General features: G+C 35.0%; 1 protein-coding gene across 1 annotated transcript; it reads right to left on the reverse strand.

Moving 5' to 3' along the window:
* Positions 1-585: 585 nt before the first annotated feature.
* LOC143237955 (agrin-like) lies at positions 586-16292 on the reverse strand. The gene is made up of 3 exons (XM_076477731.1): positions 15819-16292; positions 14077-14112; positions 586-4513 (listed from the first exon to the last, which is right to left on the reverse strand). The coding sequence occupies exons 1-3, from the start codon at positions 16237-16239 to the stop codon at positions 4278-4280; spliced, it is 693 nt and encodes a 230-aa protein (XP_076333846.1). The 5' UTR covers positions 16240-16292; the 3' UTR covers positions 586-4277.
* Positions 16293-17119: the final 827 nt, after the last annotated feature.

Below are 17119 nucleotides of genomic sequence, written 5' to 3' on the forward strand. Positions count from 1 at the left end.
CTCAAAATTGTCTTTAGAGAAAAAGGTAATATGTTGATAATGTTTTAGCTAACAAAGGGACCACTGTTGAGATTTAAATCTATGGGAGAGAGGAGACCTACATGAAGATGGTTTTGCAAAACAATTAATTGCATAGTTTTCTTTTTACATTGATTTTAACCAATTCTTTTATTTCTTTTGAGATTTTATATGATATTGTAGTTTCATTTGGCTGTTATTTTATTTTGACTGTTACAGGTTAGCTTAGTAAGCCTGTTTGAACCTAATGATATAAACTCCTCTTGTTTGTCTTTCCATAACCCAAGGTGTATGAATTGCTTTATGCACTAAAACTGTACTTTACTAATGCTTAAAATAAAAAAGATTGTACTCCATCTCTTATATATTGTATATATTGTTGCTGTATTTTATTTTACTTTGCAAATAAATTAATATATCATCAAAGGTTAATTCAACAGTGGATGTATAGCTTTGCAGTCTTTGACTGATTGTTGGTTAAAGAAAAACACAAAGTGTTATTTCAATATTAAAGGTCTCTGTTATATTAGTTATAAAAATAATTTTAATAAATGAAGTAAATTTATGTAGTGTTGAAAGTAAATTTATTAAGAAACTTGGACCTTTCTCAGTATAAAATCTGAGATCTGAAAAAGGATTTAATCCTTGTATTATATTAGTGACTTATTTAATTTTTACAGATTCTTGGGTTTCATGGAATAAGTATTTTCTGTATAAGTTTGTTACATATGTACTTAAAGTTTTTGTTTTGGTTTTTCACTGTACCTATGAAATTTTAACATGGATTTCTTTATACATTGTGTTTCCTTGACTCTTGAAATTTCAGACCTACTAAATCTGAAGGTTATAATTTTCCTACATTGAAAATATAACATAACATTACATTTTGGGATAACATGGGACTTATTGATTCATATCAGTTGTAACATCCTCGAAAGTAAATTAAAACTATTTTAAAAATTCTAAAGCCAGATTTTACACTTTATGTAGTTAATAAACTTTCTTGCACCATTCTAGTAACCTTTCTCTAAACCCTTTCCAACAATTCAATAAATTTCCTTAGGTAAAGATCCCAACAATGCAAGATAACAAATTATAACCTGAATAAATTCAACCCAAAATCTTATTTGCCCTACTACTAGCAACAGCACGCTGTTTGAATGGCTCTATAGATTGATTTGCTGTTATATTAAATGTTGCTCCATATGAATCCACACGATGATTGCTGATGTTTAAATGTAATTTAATGTGACGAACTACATTCATACCATCCACACCGTGAAACTGTAACAATCAAGAATTAACAAGTTTAGCGACATCGCCAAAGTTCATATAAGCAAACACACGCACATATTCGAATTACAGGCCCATATAAACCAATTGTACACAAAACCATATTGTTACTGGTACGACAACCAAATTACAGCTTGACATACCTACTAAATCAACACGAGATCGTGGTAAGATAGAAACAATGAATTAATACATATACTAAATATCTCATACATTTCGACTCTTGTGTTATCAAAATCAAGACAATCTTTTGAAAGTTTCCAAAAAGATACACAAATCAATACCTCGTTCGACCGGCAGGTACATGGGGAGTCCCTAATTTAAATTTCAAAGCCTGCAGTGTCTATTGTACGAAATCTCACGTGGTTGTGACTACGCTAAAACTAAAAATCGTGGCAGGTATTCCGATTTAACACTTTGCTTAGTGCTGCCCTTAGTGTGAATACGTAACAGTCAATGATAAGTTTGTTACGTGTGACAGTTAATGATGATTCTATCTACATGTGACAGTTAATGATCATTTTGTTTACGAGTGGCAGTTAATAATCATTTTAAACACACACATACACATGTACATAACCTTTTTCATGTAAACTATGAAATAAGAGACGATCATTTAATTATGTTTGTACAATATAAACAAAAAAACATTATTCAAACACAAAATTATTGGCGAATTTTATGTATTTTTAACACTAAGAACATTTCACTGTTATTAATTCAATTATTCAGTTGCACACTACATCCATTTATTTGTTGCTAATAATAATATACACACAAGTTTACAATGTTAATTTGTTGGTTAAATATTGAAGATCATTTTGTACGTGATGAAGACGGCTCATTCAGCGTATAATTAGTGTATTCTGTTTAGTATTACTGGTTTCTTCTTGTGGTACACATTCGTTAACATCAGTTATAAGTTCTTTGGACTTAATTCCCCCCCCCCCCCCCTTCAACCCAAACATGCCCGCCCTTTAAGCCGTGGGGTGTTTATGAAGTAACGATCAATCCCACTTGGGATTGGTAAAAGAGTAGCTCAAGAGTTGGCGGTGAGTGGTGATGACTAGCTGCCTTCCCTCTAGTCTTACACTGCAAAATTAGGGGCGGCTAGCCCAGATAGTCCTCGTGTAGCTTTGCGCGAAAGTCAGAAATCAAACTAAACTAACTTATTCTGTTTGAGGTACAGAATGGATAATAAAGTAAAAATAGTTTCCTAGATTTTAACAACTACATTTGGTTTGAAAAAATGTCGATATTTTGTGTACAAAAAAAGACAATTTGTACGTTAAATATATATGTAAAAAACGTCTGGTTTGGGTTGAGAAAATTTTTTTATGTAGAAGAGCGAACAACGTTTTGACCTTCTTCGGTGAACCTGACGATGACCGAAAAAGGTCGAAACGTTGTTCGCTCTCTACATAAAAACAAGCCGTTTTTTACATATACATTTTTCTCTACAAGTGGGTTGTCTCGTCATCACTAATTTGTACGTTATCAATTTGCATATTCTGCTTGGAAAATGTTTTGGCAATCAACCGGAACGTACAAAGTAACCTTAAAAAAAAGTTAAAGTTTTATAGGTTAAACCAGTTGGAAATGTTTAAGATAAATTAGAATGCAAGAAAAAATTCATTTTTACTTTTCTCGATTCAACAGGAAAATGAAAGGGGTTCGTAAAGTCTGATAGTCTAAGAAGGATCCATAATCACTAGGAGAGAATTCAGTTTCGTTAATGGTTTTCAGTTGTTTACAGCAACACAAAGGTAGCAGTTATGATCGGTAAATCTCAAGGAATCTTATAAAATATATGTATTATATTTGCTGAAAAAAAAGGCTAATCACACATTTTAGACAACCGAGTAAGTTGCTGAGGAAACTTGTTATTTATTTACTATAGATTTGGTTTATATGAATACTGTAGAAGTTCTGTACAAGCTGAAGAGATGGACGAAAGACAAGATCTTTGTCTTAACTGTGTTGTTGAGGAAACCTTTATGTTATCTATGAGAAGATGTTAGAGAATGGAAGAGAGTTAAAAAAAGTCTTATATGCAACAGGATAGTTTAATTTATACTCATCTTTTATTAAAGTACTCCACTATCTTCTTGATGACTGGCACAATGCTGTTTCAGCAGTAGTTGATGGTTTACTGCTGTATGCTAAGTTAAGCTGTAGTGTTTTCTATCTGTTTGTTTGTATTTGAATTTCGCGCAAAGCTACATGAGGGCTATCAACGCTAGCCGTCCCTGATTTAGCAGTATAAGACTAGAGAGAAGGCAGCTAGTCATCACCACCCACTGCCAACTTTTGGGCTATTATTTTACCAACGAATAGTGGGATTGACTGTCATATCATAACGCCCCCACGGCTGAAAGAGCGAGCATGTTTGGTGCGACGGGGATTCGAACGTACGACTCTCAGATTACAAGTCTAGCGCCTTAACCACCTGGCCATGTTGAGCCATTTTCTGTCTGATCCATAAGGGAGAGAAAAAGGTAAATGTATTAAACTTAGATCTTTAGAGAAATGCTATTTTTAGAAAGAAAAACAGAGATTTACAGTTGTGGATTCACTTCAACTGTCGATTTTGTTATGATATTCGAGTAAAACTTCAAGTCTGATATTACAAATAGGAATATTTCGTTTGTAATCAAATTTTAGTGACATCTAGGACGTATAGTTTAAGATCTGAGGCCACACTTAGTTTAGTGAGAAAGACTACAATATTTAAGATTTATCTTAGAGGGTGGGTGGGTGAGAATTCGGGATTTGAAATTCTTTTTAGCTGGAAGTGTTTGTAATCTACGACCTCATGACGTTTAGGGAAATTATTTAATATATAAAACTACATTCAACGTAACGATAAATTGTTTAAGATATGAGACTGGCTTTAGTAGTACAATTTCAAGGTGAAGGATTAAACTTAGCGGGAAGTTGTTTTGAAATCTGGAACAACATATAGTTCAATGGGAAAGTGATGAGGTCGATTTACATGGCCCCTTATGTTGAAGATATGCTCTTCGTTTCTTTCGACACGTTTCTACTCTCATTCTGCAGAGACTGCTGTAGGTGATACCATCACTAGCACACACAGCTTTGTATCCCCAAGGACAAGACTTGGGACACTGACATGATGTTCTACCAAAGCCATTTACAACACAGTCAGCATTGTAAGGGCAGTATTTCTTTTCGCATGGTTCTGAAAATAGAGTATTTGATATAAGTGTTAGAAAACTTGTTGAAAAAGTATATATTACTTTGTCTTATTAACATCTTACAACATAAGCATAATTTACATAGGAAAGAGAGGACATATCCCTCTTAATTTTTATTTTGGCTGCTTCTACTAATTCAAGTTACCGAAAAGAAGCTTATACAACTTCAATTTATTAACTTAGAAACTAAATTCTGGCGAACTGATAGCCTCAAACAGGGGGCACTTTGAAAAGTACGAGGTAGTAATCATTCATTGAGAAAACCAGAGATAGACAAGCTAAAAAAATTTTTTTTTAGTATATTTAATAGTATGTATATGTTGTTGTTAATTATAAAATGACCAAAGTGAAATCGTTATGTCTGAATGATTGTGTAATATTTGTTCTGAGTAAAACATGAAAGTTAAAAATAAATATAAGTATTCATGTATATAATTCGCTTTTTCTATTGTATTCTGCTATTGTTGCCTTCTACGTAAACTTATTTTTGACACAAAGTTATAAATATTGTAAGTAACTCTATAAAACTAATATTTCCTTTTCAATATATATATTTCCACTCAGAGTTGAAACAAATTCCTTTTCAAATGTATAAATCATACTTTTACTTTTTTTAAGAGCGCTGTTTATTTGAGAGCGCTATATTACATTATAAAGTTGCTAAGTTCGCAAACTTACATGAGAACCACGCGCTTCCGAATTTACAAAGTGTTTCAATGCCAATAAAGATGTAATTGTGTGTTTTCACATGGGGCTATCTGCTGAGCCCACCGATGGGATTCGAAACCCTGATTTTAGGGTTGTAAAGCCGTACACATACCGCGGTGCCAGTGGGGGGCCGATCAAAATCTCGCAAAGTGGTTGAAAATGTTCTCACCAGGGGCGTAGATTTTTTTACACCCGATTGGGGGGATGATTTTTGAAACCACTTATGTGGACTGTTCAATTTGCAAATTGGTAATCTCTGATTACGTGAACCTGAAAGCTGTAAACATGCAGTCACAGAGCAATCTTGTTGCCACGATACTTCAAGGTTTCCATGTAGGTTTGTATAAGTGAGGTGTTGTGAACAGTTTCCAAAATGTTAATAGAATAAAGACAAATGTGTCACAAATTAACTGCCACATGAATTTATTCCTGCACACTATCAACGATGGCCATTATACTTGACAAGGTTACTAATAATTTTCATTGCATGAATTACGTTTTCAACTATTAATAAAATTAGTAATTACCCTTGATAAGTTTACATCTACTCATAAACTGTTCGTGTTGTTTGATAAAAATAATTAAAATATCTTTGCGAACTCTTGAAAATTACACATCAATACAATGTTTTTTTTATTTATGCCTCTCGATTCCTTGAAGGAACATAGGGCCGCAATCGCTTGTGGATTCATTAACAGGCTGGTTTTTTAAGTGAGTAGATTGTTAGCCCACTGCACAACCCCCAACCAGGAGGATAAACCTTAGCCGTCCCTAATTTTGCAGTGTAAGACTAGAGGGAAGGCAGTGAGTCATCACCACCCACCACCAACTCTTGAGCTACTCTTTTACCAACGAATTGTAGTCGCGCTAAACATGCTAGCCCTTTTAGCGCGACTGGGATGCGAACCCGCGACCCTCGAATTACGAGTCGCACGCCTTAGCACGCTCGACCATGGCGGGCACATCAATACAATGTGGCTCACAATTATTCATACTTTGTGATGATCTGTTTATGAATTTTTTTCATAAGCTCTTCTATATTTACCTTGTCGATCTCATCTTTGTGAGTGTGACAAACTGCCACATGGTTGAGGCGGCACTGAGACATAGTTGACCATAACCACGTCTTCGACCGTCTTAATGAAGAAAACCTGTGTTCACATTCACAGCTAGATACTGGACATACAAGCAAAATTTTCATGAGAAGAAACACTGCACTAAACATCTGCTGGCTTGTTTCATGCATTTTACAGTAAGCATCCTTTGCACCTTTCAGAGATACTGCTTTTGTTGTTCCTTTGAACATGGGCAACTGAAACTCGAGCCGTTGTGCATGGATTTCTGGATAGAAGTTTATAACCGAGTGGTCAATCTTGCCAGATGTGATAATGTTTTCAAGTGCCAGATATTGCCTCAAGTCATTGTTGTCTGCATTGAATCTAGTGGCCAGATGTTCTATGACTGTGTCCACAAATTCAAAATATTGGCTTCTGTAGTAATCTCTAGCTGTTGCAGAATGGTGTGCTGAGCCATCACTTGTGATCCTTCTAGGAGATCTGCGAATGCGTGGTAGTTCAATAGGCACCAGATCTAGGGAAGTTACCTTTTCCTCAGCTTCATCAAATATCTTGTTGTAATTTTCCTCTGTTCGCAATACCCGCAGTTGCTCAACTGTCATTGCAGATGCTTCAATCATGCCACGTACTGTCGCTGATATGGCTTGGAATGCATGATTTAGTTCCTCTAATGCAGCTAATGGATGCTGAGCCATCAACAATCCTAAAACTGTCTTTCCTTTGTCAAATCTGGCCAGCAGACCTCGTGCTTTCACTGCTACATCTGATTTTTCATTTGCTACTTCAAACAAAGAATCAACAATGTCACTGAAGTGATCATTAGCACATGTAATTGTAGATAGGCGGCACAACCAGTGTGTTGGACACAGTGGGCGGATGTATTTAACTAGACCGTTGTGGCTGTCTGACGATACAATATTTTCAAAGATGGTCTTGTATTTGCCTGATCTCTGAAGCAAGACACCAAGTTCATGTATCCACTGGATAGAATCTCGAACACATTCACAAGCTTCAACTGCATGTTGTATTATTAAATTAGCCTTGTGTGCTCCGCATTGAAAAACAAAGCTGATGGTTGCTTCTCTTTTATTTTTGCCTGGCATCCACGGTACGCACCACTCATGTTAGCGACTCCATCATAAGTTTGTGCTCTTAATCCAGACAGTGGTAAATTGAGTATAGTCAGTACATCAAGTATAGTGGAGGATATTGTTTTGCCAGTTGTATTGGAAACACTGTACAAACCAAGAAATGTATCATGGACGTCAAGGTTCTCATCTACGTATCGTACACATATTACTTCCTGTTTGGTACCTGTAACATCTTGAGTGCCATCAACCATTAATACAAAGATTTTACTTTGCTGCACTTCGTGTGCTATGTTCCTCAGTATTTGGTGGCTGAACATCTCCATTATTTCATTCTGAGTCTGAGGTGATGTGAATGTGGTTTTCTTTGACAAGTAGGCCGTCAACTCAGGATCTTCCTCTTCCAGGAGCTTCATTAACTGCAGGAAGTTCCCCTTCGTATGAGTATGTCCACGTAATGCTAAGCTTTGATGCAGTAAGAAACGTAAACTTCTGAATATTTTGGCTAAACTTCTTTTGCATTCTTCCTGCTGCTTCTTTTTCCATCATATAGCTGGACAGTCACTGGAGTTACATCAAGTGAACCTTCTGGAGATATAGCGAATCTGTGCTGAAAGGAGGATTGATGTTCATTGAATTTCTGTTTTGCATTTTCCAGTTGCAAAACCGGTGGATATGAAGGTATACTCCACTGGCCTCTCCAATTTCCCTGTAAAAAGGCCTCTATTTTCCGCCTTGGCACAATGAAAGCATATGACGTTTTGAGTCTAATTGTCGAAGTGCAGCCATGGGAACTCAGCAAACCACTTGCCCTGAAAGTCGATATTTTGAGATTTTGCTATCTGTCGTGGTATTAGTTGTGCGTCTGGATGATATGGCTTTCCACACTGTATCTGTAGAGTGTCAGAATTTTCATTACTGCATAAACTTGTTTCACAACTATCTGGTGGTTCATGATGTGCAGTAGTTGCACAAGCATTTTCAGACTCGTACTCTGATGAACATGGTATTTCCTCTGTATGGTAAGTTTCTATTCCTTTGCTTGAGGTTGTTGGATTATCTGCATTGTCACTTGTAGTACTAGTAACTGGCTTATAGAACTGTCTAGTATCGGAAAGTTTCAGACGCTTGCTTGTCATAATTGGAATCTGTTTCCCAGATGACTCAACAGGCTAAAATACAGCTTTATTGAAAACTCTAACGTACAACGAACAAAGATAGAACAGAATGAAAGTAGGTCTTAACTGTACAATATATTTAAGTCGAACGCGCGAACCTCACAGTAACTACTGAGCCGACTGACCGCCTGGGCATCGCTGGGACAATAATGTGTGCTAGTTACAACACAAGTAATTGCAAGTTTCTCGAAAATGTTTAAACAATTACAAATTATTATATTCCTGTTAAAGCTCATCAAAAGGTAAACACGTTGTGATATAATGACTATAAGCACGTCTGTTAAATAAAAACACCTAAACAAAAACTAGCAATACAATTCAAGTAGAGGCTTCAGGCCGTTCCTTTTGTGTTCTAATTATACAAGAAAATACAATATTTTTACTATCTATGATAAGAGAATATTTTTTTTGCCATAAAGCCCCAGCACTTTATTAGAGGGCAGTGATAATCTGAAATTTCATGGATCAATGAGGGCCACAAACACAGGTCTAATGAGCCCTGTTGTAAAATCGAGGGTCAGACTAAAGGGAGCGGAGGGGGTGATGTAGGGAGTGTCTGGATCCGAGCGGCCCGAACCTGTCGTTAACTGTACACTAAACGTACACTATGGTTCGCGTCTTCGGCAGCTAAGAAGAGTGAGGCGTTCGACAATAAAACCAGCTAGTAATGCATAAGAACAAATGGCGTAGGAAAACCGCACAGTATACACATAAGATTGATGCAGCTACAAGCTACAAATGACCTGCCAGATCTAGATCAAAGGAATTTACGCTTGGGAGTAATATTTTCGAATTTAATGCTCCGTTCAATCTGTTGTGATGAAAATTTTACTTAATCTTACACTACGTATAAGGCGTAGGTAGATCCTGTGATAGTGCTTACAAGCCTTGAATGTATACTTAGGCCTACTGACTGATACTTACGAACTATCGCTTAGATCGAAAAGCTTAGAAGCATGCCTGTATTAAAGATATACATTTCGGCTACTGAAAAGGCCTACATCTAGGCCTAATTATGTAATTCGATTGGTAAGAACACGAGAATCACAAAATCAAACATAAAAATTGTAGTCCTGCGATGCAGTAAAACAATTCAACAGACCAAACTGTAGGGGGGATAATTGTACGCACCATACCTCCCACCTAAAATGAAGGGGGTGTATCCCCCCAGGATCTACGCCCCTGGTTCTCACCACTGACAATAAATACATAACTAATAGTGCCCTTAACTGCTCTGACTTTTGTAATATAGTATTTAAAAGAAATTTTGTTAATTATTATACTGCATTACATTCTTTTCTATCTCGTGTAAGTCGTTAATTTGAGCCACAAAATCATAATGCAAATAACGTCATGCACTATATATTACGGTATGTTTTTTTTTTAATTTCTCCCAAAGCTACAACAGAGCTATCTGCACTAGTCACCCTTAATTTGGCAGTGTACGACTAGAAGGTAGGTAGCTAGTCATCAGCACTCACCGCCAACCTTTGGGCTACTCTTTTACCAACGAATAGTTGGACTGACCGTCATATTATAACGTCCCCACGGCTGAAAGGGTGAGTATGTTTGGTGTGAAGGGATTCGAACCCGGATTCTCAGGTTACCATTAACCACCTGGCCATATTACGGTATGAATAATTCCATATACCAAATGTATTCGCTTCTTATACCAGTGTTTGAGCAAATGTTGATCAAGTTACATCTAAAATAAATCGGGATTTCACAAAGTTATATTTAACACATGAACTTGGTTAAATAAACTGGAGACAGATATTATTAATCTCTAATCTAGGTACCACAATCTAAAAATCTTTTGATGAGAATCTAAGTTACTTTGTTTTTATAAAGCACTTATTTCTTATGTGGTCGAAAAATGTGTTATCAACCAGAAGTGCATCAGATATTAAACAACTCGTATCTTAGACATTATATTTGAAAGATAACCTAACACTATTCAAGCCAGTAAGAAACGATAAACTTGAGTTCTCGCTTCATAATAAATTATTTTTGAGCACTTAGTATACTTATATTTTACTAAAGTTTAAGTCCCCAGCTGGTACAGCGGTAAGTCTACGGATTTACAACGCTAAAATCAGGGGGTTCGATTCCCGACGCTGGGTCAGGAGATAGCCCGATGTGGCTTTGCTATAAGAAAACCCAAAGAAACGAAAGCTTAATATTGGTTTCTCATTTGTAAAAGGTTTAACATTATCCTTGTAAGTAGATAGTTATGGAACGCCGTGCGTACTTTTAACTTTTATACCAACTTCTCATAAGAAATGGTAGAAACGATTTATAGTTTCTATCTAGAGTTTTACCTCAGCTCAAGGTATACAATCTTTGTCAACAGATATCTTAGGTTTTAATCCTCATCGCAAAGTTTGTGGACATTCTTCATATTTGAAACTTGACAGAAGCTTTACCTGTCAAGTCAGTTTCCTGGAATTATATTCAACATAAATTGGTTCTCATGAAAAATGTTCGCAGTAATGAAATAATGTTCGAATACAACTAATGTAGGTAACTACTACACATTTCATTACACTGTGCGAGAACAACCGTGTGTGTTCCTTATAGCAAAGCCACGTTGGGTTCTCTGCTGAGTCCACCGAGGGATATCGAACGCCTCATTTCAGCGTTGTAAGTCTGTAGACTTACCACTATACCAGCAGGGGACTACAACCGTATCTTATAAAGTGTTTCGTCATGATGTACGAGAGCAGAAGCACGTTTTACACCGTAATGTTTTATGAGCACAACAGAGGGATATTAATACGAATGACAGCAATACAGTAGTTGACGTATCAACTAATGTAGATAACTGCTAGGAGCTATTTGTCTGTGCCTACTATGGGAAATAACCCTAAAATTTAACGTTTTAAACCCTTAAATTTTCTGCTGAGGTAAAGGGAGGTGTGGCCACGGCAATGTAGCAATAAAATAACCTCTCATTAATTTTTTTCTAATATTTTAGAATATGCTGATAAAACATATTTATTAACGTATGAACCTTTGTGCTCCGTAGAACTGTAAATATGACAGGGTTATAGTAGCATGTCTCGGACAATCTCATGTAACAGTTTCAGAAATGATCTCTAGTTTTTTATACATATATACATGAACATTCGAAGAATCTGTTTAAATATTAAATGCAGGACCCAGCATGGCCAGATGGCTTCGGCACTCGACTCGTAACTGAGGATCGTGGGTTCGAACCCCGTCACATCAAACATGCTCGCACTATCAGCCGTGGGGACGTTATAATGTCACGGTCAATCGTACTATTCGTTGGTAAAAGAGTAGCCCAGCCCAGGAGTTGGCGGTGGATGATAATGACTAGCTACCTTCCTTCTAGTTTTACACTGCTAAGTCTAGTCTTACACCTGTAAAAAATAAAATGATTTAGTTAGAGAATTTTTATTTTATCAAACTAAGGTCTTTAACCATGTTTTTTTCTTTCCTCGTTGCCCGACATTGCCAGGTGGGTAAAAGAGTAGCCCAGGAGTTGGCGGTGGGTGGTGATGAATAGCTGTCTTCTCTCTGGTCTTATACTGCTAAATTAGGGCCAGCTAGGGCAGATAGCCCTCGTGTAGCTTTGCTCGAAATTGAAAAACAAACAAATGAATTAAATACAGATAGCGCTGTAATTATGCAATGAGTGTTTTATGTATTAAAAGTATAGTCACAACAGTTAGCATCTTATTCTCGTTGGAAACAAGTAAGGGGTAAAACTGTAAATGAACAGGAGGTGCCTGTGAGTTTCATGTAGCTCACTGAAGCAACAACGTGCTATCAATGTTAGCTAGTACCTACACCCAGCATAAACTCACCTACATTGCTTACTTCATATAATGAAATACTTGCTCACCGGAATTATCTAGTTGAATAACTAATAATTCAAGCTTAATACGGTTTCGCTGGCATACCAGAAAAATATAATTACCAGTACTGGTTAATTCATGAGATAAAATATACGTTCATCGGAATTTTCTGGTTGAAGTACTAATAACCATGCTCAGTAATCTTTAGCTCGCATACCAACAAAATAAACGTATCAATATTGTTTGAGGTAGCACATACCCTTTAATACCCAGAAACATATTAAGGGTGTCACATCTTGCAGGATGTGGTATATCCTTTTAACTAGATAAAGACCCTTAGAGTGATAATTTTGAGCCTAATTTTTCAAACACGGTTTTCTAAAATCTGAAAGTTGGCGTTCTCATAGCAGTTTTTAAGTCGTAAACTTCAGATCAATTGATACTATAGATATGCATTAATAGTGTATATGTATATTGTATAATTGCAATAAGTTTGTTTTTTTCATTAAATTATCATTAACGAATCAATATAGCATTTATCCCACTTAGGACACACTCATTAGTGCCATAATTTCACCTTGAATTAACTTCAAATTCTTTCTTAGTTCAGACTAATTTGTTACATCCCACCAAAGTCTGGTCCCATTTTCAGGAGCATTCAGTCATGTTTGCAGAACTTATCAGGAACATATTTCTTTTGTATTTCTTTATTTTTATATGTAAATTAGTCACGGTAGTAATGTTACACAACATTTGCACATATTTCAAGATATTTTCATACAAAAACATAGTGTGAACTTGTTTTTTTCCGATAAAAGGTCAAAAGGTAGATAACACAATGTGAAGGTTATATGCTACCTTAATTCGCGCAAGAACAAAAACATCTAATCTCAAGAACATAAAAACAAAACACACACACTAATTCCATTTAGTTTACACACAAAACCAAAAAGTATTAATCGATTTTGTTCAATTCGCAAGCCAACAAAACACCTTCCCCAACTTTTACTATATATCAGAAACTCGAGTAGCTTCTTTCTTTCTGGTTGATACACTAGCATCTATGATTATTGCGTTAATAACGTATATTTAGAAATGATTTTAAGCAGGTTGGTCATGACATTCTTTTATACAGAATAAATATATCATTTTCCAGGAAGAAACGCACTTCAAGTTCCATTTGTAGGAAATTTTGAGTTATTATTTCATTTATTTACTTACTTATTTATTTCACTACACAATAGGCTAACTCAAATATGTCTGCCGCATGGATCGTACCTTGAATTTTAGGATTATAAACCCTAAAGCTTACTGCTGAGCCACTGGAGTACTTTTGGGTTATTAAAGAAATGTATTGATAAAAATATTAATAAAAAGCAATCATTGTGGCAGATTCTGATTTAAAAAACTGATAAATCTGAAAGTTGCTCTATGATGCTGAAAACCAGATTTCGATACACGCAGTGGACATATAGACAGTTGAACAGATTTACGCTTAACAAAGAAATAATTAAAGCAGACACAATATTTTTGCAAATCGCAAAAAAAAATAAAATAATAATAATAACGAAACCACAAAATTACAATTTTATACCAGGTACATTTGATCATCTTTACGTTTGAAAATACACTTGAACAAAACAAATATCTCTGAAACTCTAACAAAAACTTACCGTCTTTTATTTCTGGTCTTCTTCTGTAAGGCTCATCTGTAAACAATACAATAGCAGCCATGCTGTAAGAAAGTTTAGCTGAACCGGAATGCCATGTTTAATATAAGGTTTACTTATGATTACTCGGAATCATTCACTGCTACCTATAATTCGAAAGTGAAGTTTAATTCTTCATTTCATCACTATTATGACTGTTTATTATCTAATTTATCTACAAATGAATCTAACCAGGAATATTAGTTTTATAAGCAAATTAAGGTCACCGAAACATTAGGTACGACCCAAACTCCCAAGTGTACAAATAAGATGATTTGTTTCATTAAGAATAATTTAACTATAGAAAACCATTTCAATTTGTTGTCAATCTGGTTACTTGACGTGACGATTCTGCGCACCAGATTTATTCTAATTTTACGTAGTAAAATGCAATACTGAATATTTATGTAACTTTATAACTTTCATAGATATAGGCAGATATTATATTAGTCTAAGCCTTCTCTCGTGTTGTTTGTAGAGTACAGCTTTTGGTTTTGTGTGAATAACTGTTAACTGAAATTTACTGAGACACGTGCTAAAATAAAGAAACATTTTCATCATTAATGAAAAAATTATTTATCCAAGTGAGTTTAAGTAATTTTTTATTAATACAAATTAGACCTATTAATAATAATATTTTAATTTTAATATGCTTATTCTAATATAATAATTTTGTAACCATGAATGTAATCAGCTCAGATCTCCAGTTCCAGGTTCGTATTGATGAGCTTGATCACAACGTTCGGTTTTCAGCTGTGGTAAGTTAGGATAGTTACCTTAAAATGGATAATATATAGAATTTGATGGCTATAGGTTTATGTTTTGAGATCCTAATTTTCGAATAGTACTTTTTAAATGTGAAGAATATAAGAAACATTTTTAATGGAATTTAATCTCCATATTGACCTTGTTAATGCGAGTAACAAGTAAATAAATGTAAAAGAAAAAAAGGTTCAACCTGAATTTTTCATAATAATTAACGTGCTGGATGTGGGCGCAGCTTCGTTTTTACTGCGCTAGGTTAGATGTTAAATGGCCCTTGGTTTGGAAATCATACCTTTCAACATATTTCACACCTTTAGCTGTGGGAGCATTATAAAAGTAGTTAATTTAATTATCCGGTTTAAAGAAGCTGAACAATATTTTGAAACTAGGGGCGACTACACCTGAACTATAGGTATTTCTGATCTATGTGTCACCTGAAATACTGTTTAGATTGAAAACTGTAGTTTCAATAACCTTAAAATCTAATTAACTTATTTGAAATAATCTTTCCTTTTCCTTCATCTGAGAACTTCAGTTTTTATCAACTAGTGTGGGATTTGTTAAGAAATGTTTACAAATTTTAGCTAACAACTTGAAAACTTTATATTAACCCCGAATCCAGACAATAATTAATGGTTCTTAGCCTTATAATGGAAAAAATAGTTTACTTTTTTATACATTTATTGTTTATGGTGTTTTCTAATTTCCAAATTGTAGCTAGATGACCTATGACTTAAGATATGTTATCTAAAAAACGACAGTTATAAGGATTAAAAATGGTTAAACAGTTGTCAATTTTAGGATTATATAAGTTAGTGGAGCGTTCAGGGACAGTCAACTGGGTATTGTTTGTTTGTATTTTTACTTGCTGTACACAGGAAAACGTTTTTAGTATAAATAAAATATTAACAATACTTTCAGAAAAGAAAAATTGATTTTACCTCTGATAGCGGCTCGAATACGATCAAGTTTCGGGACGTTGATATGCAATAAGCTGGAATTCAGATGCAAACTACTATCGCTAAGCTGATGCAGAAAGAAAATGCGAGTATCGCGAGGTTGAACATGACTGTCGCAGATATCTGGATTTCCGAACCCATTCACCAGAACAGTGCCTCTGAGATTGTCGTCTCCCTTAAGGACCCACTTCACCAGGACATCGGCTGAGTAGAGAGGTGAATTGGGGAGAACTCTCTCAACTGTACCTGTTAACACAGTGTCAGCTAAACGTTCTCGAACTCTTAATCGTTCTTTTTGGCAGGAGTCTTGTTGTCTGTGTCGACGAGTTTGTACAATGTCACTCAGTACAGCTACTAAAATAAAAACAGCAGAATACAGTGTTGTATACAAACAGAGCTTCATATTGTCGTACTACAATAAACACCTGGCTCGAGACACAAATATACTATTGAGACAACTTCTCTAGGCCGAATGACGTTATAGGGCGTGACTTGCAACCTACGAGCTTTACCATCTGTTGAACATTTATCATAATTTTAACACTTATGTGTAATTCTAAAATATTTGTAAGTGGTATTTTGTATCCCACACAGCAATTTTTGTTTAGAGTAATTTTATAAAGAAATGGCTGGCAGAATAAATACTAAAATACGAAAGTTTGTAGACGTACACATTACAGCGACACCCCCACCTTGGTGTGTAAAGACTTTGTAATTACGTTCAATACTGCTTTGTTTTTTATAGGGAAGTTTGTTTACTGTAATTTTCTTTTATGTGGAATGTGTTTAGATAATGTAGATTTCATATCAATACTCTATGAGTAGTATTAACTATTGTAGTGTAACAACTCTATCTATATATTTATTCGTATTTAATAACTAAACTGCAGTCATACTTTTAATTTTACAAATTATAACGATTTCCAAGTAGTTTTATGTATTTTAAGGTACCGTCAGGCTAGTAAAAGAACATCAATACAGTAATATTTTAAAGAAATGTTTTGTTTTTATTTATATTTATTTGAAATCGACGTGAGCAAATCCTTGTACGAGTGATGCAATAAGTAATACAAAGATTAAAACAACAAAAACAAACATATATATATATATATATATATATATATATATCACTCAACTTGGTTTCAACTGTCACGTCTTTTTGGGAACTAGTATCACATTTCATCAGAGATAAGTGGCTACTGAGTCACATTGCATAAAAAACAAGACAATGTCATGCTTTTGTTTTAATATGACTTCAAAACTCCAATCAGCACTTTGTTTTT

The sequence above is a fragment of the Tachypleus tridentatus genome, chromosome 13, assembly GCF_004210375.1.
Source record: "Tachypleus tridentatus isolate NWPU-2018 chromosome 13, ASM421037v1, whole genome shotgun sequence".
Classification (NCBI taxonomy): domain Eukaryota; kingdom Metazoa; phylum Arthropoda; class Merostomata; order Xiphosura; family Limulidae; genus Tachypleus; species Tachypleus tridentatus.